Source organism: Mirounga leonina, unplaced genomic scaffold (assembly GCF_011800145.1).
Source record: "Mirounga leonina isolate KUSES-001 unplaced genomic scaffold, KU_Mleo_1.0 Mir_101664, whole genome shotgun sequence".
In the NCBI taxonomy this organism is placed as follows: Eukaryota; Metazoa; Chordata; class Mammalia; order Carnivora; family Phocidae; genus Mirounga; species Mirounga leonina.
Window position 1 is genome coordinate 18,492,126 of NW_023270175.1, and position 7,654 is coordinate 18,499,779.

Sequence of the window (7,654 nt, forward strand, 5' to 3'; positions counted from 1 at the left end):
AATATATTTAGGATGAATATTAACTTAAATGTTCTAATTTTTCCATCTGTTGAGATATAGTGAATTATATCCACAGATTTATAAATGGTATACCAACCTTGCACTTCTGAAATAAACCAAAGTTGATCTTAAAATGAACTTTTCATACATTGATGAATTTAGTATGTTAATATTTTGCTTATGAAATTTGCATCTATGTTTATAAGTGAGATTGATCTGAATTTGTCTTTCATATACTGCCCATGGTTTGTATAATTTAAAAGCTACATTGTACTCATAAAATTAGTAAGAGTTTGATGTTTTTTCTATACTACTAAAGAATATGAATAAAGATGGAATTTTTGAATGATTGAACTTACCTGGAAAAATATCTACACTTAGTGTTTAATTTATGTCAAGATTTTAAAAAGATTATGTAATTTTTATACTAGATAAGGATATATATATTTTAAGATATAGTTTAGGTAAATTTACATTTGTGGAATTAAGTGTAATATTATTCATAATATGGTTATTGTTTAATTTTTTCTTCATTAGCATTTATGACCACTTTTAATTCTTCACAATTTTAAACTTGTTTATTATAAATTGGATCAATAATTTCATTAGTATATCTGTTTATTTTGTCTTTATCAAGAATCAAATCTTTCTTCATTCTCTTTATTTTGTCCTTGTTTTATATCTCATTTTTTCTATTTATTCAAGTGCAATTAAATACATTGTTATATTAAATTCAAGTGTACAATATAATGATTCAACAATTCAATACCTTTCTCAGTGCTTATCAAGAAAAGTGTACCTTCTATCCCCTTTATTTATTTTACACATTCCCCACCCACCTCCACTCTGGCAATCACCAGTTTGTTCTCTGTATTTAAGAGTCTGTTTTTTTTTTTTTTTTAAGATTTTATTTATTCATTTGAGACACAGAGATACAGAGAGAGAGAGCATGAGCAGTGGGAGAGGCAGAGGGAGAGGGAGAAGCAGACTCCCGGCTGAGCCAGGAGCCCCATGTGGGGCTCGATCCCAGGACCCTGGGATCATGACCCGAGCTGAAGGCAGACGCTTAACCATCTGAGCCACCCAGGCGCCCCGAGAGTCTGTTTTTTTTTTGGTCTCTTTTTTCCTTTGTTCATTTGTTTTGTTTATTAAATTCCACATATGAGTGAAATCATGTGGTGGTATTTGTCTTTCTCTTACTGACTTATTTCACTTAGCATTATACCTTCTAGGCTCAACCATGTTGTTGCAGATGACAAAATTTCACTAATTTCTGATTTCTTATTTTTTAAATTCCTTCCTCCTATTTTGAGGGTTTATTCTGTTTTTTCATAAATTAGACATTTAACTCTTTGATATTCACCCTTTCTTTTTACTTACATAAACATTTAAGACTATACATTTCTTACTAATTCCAGCATTAGCTGCATTCCACCCCTTAATCTCTAATATTTGGTTCTCATCCATTTTTTGAGTGGGGGGGGAAGGGCAGAGGGAAAGGGACAGAGAATCTTAAGCAGGCTCCAAGCCCAGTGTAAAGCCCAATGTGGGGCTCAATCTCACATGATCATGACCTGAGTCAAAATCAAGAGTCGGACATTTAACCAACTGAGGCACCAGGTGTCCTTCATTCATTTTTAATCAGTTTATAATTTTCATTAAAATTTTGTCTTTGATACTTTTTTTAGAAGTGCCTTTTAGTATTTCCAATTGCAGTTGTTATTTGGTGGGGGTTTTTGGTTATTTTTTAAGGTTTTTTGCAGAGTTTATTCAGTTTCAACATACATATTCTAAATTTAATTAATATTTCTCTTTTTGATAAATGCAAATATATTCAAAGCTTTTTAAGTCAAATCAGTTTTCATGATTTAGTCCTTTAGCATTACAGAGTTTTCATCCTTTGTATTATGATAATACTATAAATTAATGCAGTCAGTATTTTAAAATTTACCTCTAGTTACACCATTTTTAAATGTTCATTGTTTCTTTTTATACCATATATATCTTATTCTGGGATTTCTATATGTCCTCAATTAATCATATAAATTTCCCTTTAGTGATGATCTTTTTTTATAAATTTTTTTTAAATTTTTTAAAATTTTATTATGTTATGTTAATCACCATACATTACATCATTAGTTTTTGATGTAGTGTTCCATGATTCATTGTTTGCGTATAACACCCAGTGCTCCATTCAGTACGTGCCCTCTTTAATACCCATCTCCAGGCTAATCCATCCCCCCACCCCCCTCCCCTCTAGAACCCTCAGTTTGTTTCTCAGAGTCCATAGTCTCTCATGGTTCGACTCCCCCTCTGATCTCCCCCCTTCATTTTTCCCTTCCTGCTATCTTCTTTTTTTTTTTTTTTTTAACATATAATGTATTATTTGTTTCAGAGGTACAGGTCTGTGATTCAACAGTCTTACATAGTGATGATCTATTGGCAGTAGACACTTTCATTATTGTTGGAAAAATCTTTATTTTACCATCTTTCTTGGAATGGTTTTCCTGGGTATGTAATTCTAGATAGACAGTAATGCTTCCCTAGCTCTTTGAAGGTGGTATTCCACTATCTTCTAGTTCTACTGTGGTTCTGTTATCTGTAAACAGAAGTATGTTATTAAGCCAGTCTCTCAAATAAATCTAAAAACTAAAATATCTGATTTATAGTGATTTATCTCATTCAGTAATTTTCATGGCTATATTCAAGCCAGCAATGTGACAGCCCTGAAGACAAAGTTCAAAAGATACGTGCAAAATGGAATTTTTTTTAGACTAAGTTTTATTTCGTTCAGACTGAAATTTTTGGAATACCTCTTTGTGATTTGTTCTCCATCCTGTTCTTTTCACCTGTATTACTTCTCATTTTATTCTGTTCCACCAACCTATGTAAACTCAATGGTATGTACCCTTCTGTTGTCCAAGTACTTATAATCACATACAAATATTCATTTATACATGTACATACAATTGTGCATAGACATATATGTGAGAAAGTGTCACTGTTTTGTTTACCAAATAAACAGTTTGCATTACAGAGACTTCTCTGAATTTTCCATCTGTCTCCCAACAGTATTTTGGAAAAATAACACTAAATTAATGAGAAAAAATCATGTAGACATAATTTATTTAATAATTTATTTATTGATTACCATTAAATATTTCCATTATTTTACCCCTAACTAAATGAGGCTATAAATATCTTTGAAATTAAAAACAAAGAGTAGAGGTGTTGATTCTTAATACTCCAACTGGGAGTAGGGGCCTTGAGCTTAAAGAACCTTAATCAAATAGTGATTTCTGTTCACATTTCTCCACTTTGCCAAGAAAAACAGCTTCATCTTATTTAGCTACCTAACCTCTGATAACAGCAGAGAACCCTATTTTCCTAATAAAGGATCCAATTGAGTGAAGGGGTCTGTTGAGCCCTAACAGCAGGATAACATTTCTTTTACTTAATTCCCCTCCACTTCTCACACTTTCTCTGGTGATTTTTGTCTTACTTAGCACTAGATCTGTCAAAAATATCCAACATACTTGATTAAAATGAAGGCCCTAGGGATTCCACTGAGTCAAGCATCTGGGCATGAGTCTCAAGCACCTGCTTTAACTATAAACCCTGTAAGTAGACACAACCACAACAAATAAACAAAAGATTTCTCTGGAGAAAACAACTAACAATGTCCATGAGACGGAAAAGGTAGAATAGAACCATTTAAAATGATTCAATACCTGGATCAGAAATTACTCTGCTGCCACCAAAAATGAACTGAAACGAAAATGTCATATCAATTTTATCAAACACCATGCCAAAGCACAAAGGAAGATGTCACCTTCCACAAGTGCTCCTGTGATCTGACACTTCAAGCAGGCCCTTGTGCTCTGGATTCCTTAAAAGCATCTTCTCTGAACAACATATGTCCCAAACTCCATGAAATCAGCAGAAGTGATCCACATCTGCCTGAAACTGCTCAGAGAGGTCACAATGGATGCACCTATCCATGCAGAGAAACATCTATCAGGAGAAGCTGTGATCTTGATGGGAGTTCCTCTGGAAGCCAACTGTTCCAGTTCTTTCATAAGTCTTTCCTCAAGCCCAGGGAAAAGAGTGGTGCCCCCAGACAGCACAATTTCTGCAAAAAGATTATTTTGGATATCAGTGTCACACTTCATAATGCTGCTGGACACCATTTTGGAGAGTCCTGGGTTGTGGATACCCAGCTGGTCAGGTGCAAAAAGAATTTCAGGCACCTGATGCAGCTGGTCTCCAATGTAGATAACATTCCCATCTGGCAGTCTGTATTCTCTCAGAACCTCTTCTGGCCTCTTACATAGCTCTTTCTCTGGATCTAAGGCCACATAACACAGCTTCTCTTTGATGTCACCCACTAAGGCCTTATTGAGTATGCAAGGGAAGTTACTTCCACTAGCAAGGAGGAGCCGAGTGAGGTGCTCTGTGATGTCCCTTCCTGCCACGTAGAGCTTGGTAACAGCATGAGGCAGGGAGTAACCCTCAAAGATAGGGACAGTGCAAGTGACCCCATCCCCACTGTCCACCACTAATCCCGTGACAGAGGCAGAGGCATATAGTGCTACCACTGCATGATTGGACAGGTAGAAAGCAGGCACATTGAAGGTCTCAAACATCACTTCTGCCATTTTCTCTCGAGTCTCCCTTGGGTTCAAGGAGGGCTCAGTCATGAGCACAGGTCGTTGACAGGGTTTTACTCCTAGCTCCCACTCAAAAAGATACTTCCAGAGTTTCTCCATGTCATCCCATCCTGTTACTAGTCCACGCTCAATGGGGTAGTGCAAATGCAAGGCGTCGTATTTGTATAGGGCTTTTTCTCCCACAAGGTACCTTTTCTTAGTGGCTTCTGATAATGGCATGTTGAATTTAGGATGTCCCACGACAGAACTGATGACATGACGGGGTCCAATCTCTCCAGAAAGGCCTGCTTTGCAGAGTCCTGATCCGTTGTCAAAAATTACAGCTGGAATATCTAATACATATGGGTTAAACATATCCGCAGCATGCTCTTCTGAACTCCAACAAAATAAAAAACACTTTGCCACTTTGTGTGATAACAGGCACTTCTGGAAGTTTTAAAACCACAGGATTCCAAAGTTCTCAAGTTGACACTCAGGAGGAGCTAGCAGACTGTCCCCAGTCCCCCAGAATACCCCGTCTTCAACCCATGAATGTTGTCCCCTTTCAGGCAGTGCAGGGCCTGCTGTGGCAATTTCAGTGATGATTGCCCCCCTATGTAACAATCTAGCCAAGGCAACAATTATTCTCAGAGAGCAACAAAGGGATTTTAAGGGGTGGGGTCTCTGAGCCACCAATACTCCTAGCTTGGAGAAACATGAAAAAGAGGAAGGCAAACCATACCCATGGACAGCTTATGTCTATGAACCTGAAGCAAAGGCCTAGCCTTAGAACCAAGTGAAGTAACCCAACTGTGGGCTTCTTCCAGAAAACTGGCTTCTGTGCACAGCTAAGTTATTTGAGGGGGGGGATGACAAAAAAAAAAATACCCTTACCTTTGTTAAGGGGAGGAACTAACCACAAGACACAGGTTGAGACTGGAATGAGGATGCCCTTAATCCAGTTTCAGAAGAGCTCAGAAAACTATCTTTTATTACCTCCCATACATGTTTCTTGTTTTTAACAGCTTTTTTCGAGATAAATTTCACAAATAATACATTCACCCATTTATAGTGTACATTCCCATATTTTCAGTATATTCACTGATATGTGCAAATGTTACAAAAGTCAAGCTTAGAATATTTTATTTACCTCAAAAAGAAACCTTGTATCCTTCAGCTATCACCCTCTTTAGACTGTCCTCCTGGGACTTAAACACCATTAATATATATTATGTCTCTATAAATTTCTTCTGCCTTTTTCATATAAATGGAGGCATGTAATGAGTCCTTTTGTGTCTGACTTAATTAATTTACTATATTGTCTTCAAGGTTCTTTCACTGTTTGGATATAATACATTTTATTTACCTATCTTACAACATACCATTGTTCAAAGTATTTATTTATAATCCTCATGTATCTATGTAATGTCAGTAGTAATATTCTCTCTACTTCTTTGAACTTTTTAAAAGAACTGGCTTTTTGCTGGTGTAGTAATACTTATATCAGACAAAATAGACTTTAAAACAAAGACTGTAGCAAGAGACAAAGAAGTATATATATAATGATGAAGGGATCAATCCAACAAGGGGATATACCAATTATAAATATCTATGTACCCAACATAGGAGCACCAAAATACATAAAGCAAATATTAACAGACATTAAAAAAAAGAAACAGACAGTAACATTGTGATGGTTAAATTTATGTTAACTTGATTTGGCTAAGGAATGCCCAGATAGCTTGTACAACATTATTTCTGACTGTATCCCTGAAGATATTTCTAGTAGAGATTAGCATTTGAGTTGATAAAGTAAGGAAAATTGCCTCACCAATGCAAGTGGGCACCATTCAAACTGTTGAAGGCTCTGAATAGAACAAAAAGGCAAAGGAAGAGCAATTTTACTTTCTGGAAATGGATGTCTCTGGGACACCTATCCCCTGCCAATGGACAATGAAAATGGCTACTCTTGTCTCTTGGGCCTTTAAACTTAGACCAGGACTTTCACCATTGATTCCCCTGGTTCTCAGTTATTTTGGCTTGGACTAGAACTATACTACCAGCTTTCCTTAGTCTCCGGGATACACATGGCAATTTATACGACTTCTCAGTTTCCATAACTGCATGAGCAATCCCTCATAATAAATCTATCTCTATTATCTATCTATCTATCATCTATTATCTATCATCTATTATCTATCATCTATCTATCTATCTATCTATCTATCTATCATCTATTGATCAATCATCTATCTATTCTATTAGTTTTATTTCTCTGGAAAACCTTAATACAAACATCAACTCTTCCTTTTCCCAGCTTTTTTGAGGTATACTTAATATACCAAAATTTTTAAATGTATATATATGGGTTTCTTTTTTTAAAGAGAGAGAGCATGAGCAGGAAGGGAAGGGCAGAAGCAGAGGGAGAGAGAGAATCTTCTTTTTTTTAAAGATTTTATTTATTTATTTGACAGAGACAGAGATAGCGAGAGCAGGAACACAAGCAGGGGGAGTGGGAGAGGGAGAAGCAAGCTTCCCACCGAGCAGGGAGCCTGATGTGGGACTCGATCCCAGGACCCTGGGATCATGACCAGAGCTGAAGGCAGATTCTTAATGGCTGAGCCACCCGGGTGCCCAAGAGAGAGAATCTTAAGCAGGATCCACATCCAGCATGGAACCAGACATGGGGCTCATTCTCACAACCCTGAGATATGACCTGAGCCAAAATCAAGAGTTGGACATTTAACCAACTGAGCCACCCATTCCCCCCCAAAATTGCAAATATATAATGTATACATTTTGATGAGTTTGAACACAAGCATACACCTGTGGCACCATTCACAATCAAGGTAATAAATATATCCATCACATCCAAAAGATTTCTTGTGTCCTCTTGTTGTGTGTGTGTGCTAAAAACACTTAGCATGATGGGCACCTGGTGGCTCAGTTGGGTAAGCATCTGCCTTTGGCTCAGGTCATGATCCAGGGTCCTGGGATCGAGCCTC

General features: G+C 36.8%; 1 protein-coding gene across 1 annotated transcript; it reads right to left on the reverse strand.

Moving 5' to 3' along the window:
• Positions 1–3,644: 3,644 nt before the first annotated feature.
• On the reverse strand, positions 3,645–5,522 carry LOC118012806 (actin-related protein T1-like). Its single transcript, XM_035008370.1, has one exon. It carries the CDS (start codon positions 5,022–5,024, stop codon positions 3,891–3,893), a length of 1,134 nt encoding a protein of 377 aa, XP_034864261.1. The 5' UTR covers positions 5,025–5,522; the 3' UTR covers positions 3,645–3,890.
• Between the last annotated feature and the right edge of the window lie 2,132 nt (positions 5,523–7,654).

Excerpts from the sequence above, each read along its gene's own strand:
- LOC118012806 (XM_035008370.1), bottom strand. The coding sequence starts at position 5,024 with ATGTTTAACCCATATGTATTAGATATTCCAGCTGTAATTTTTGACAAC.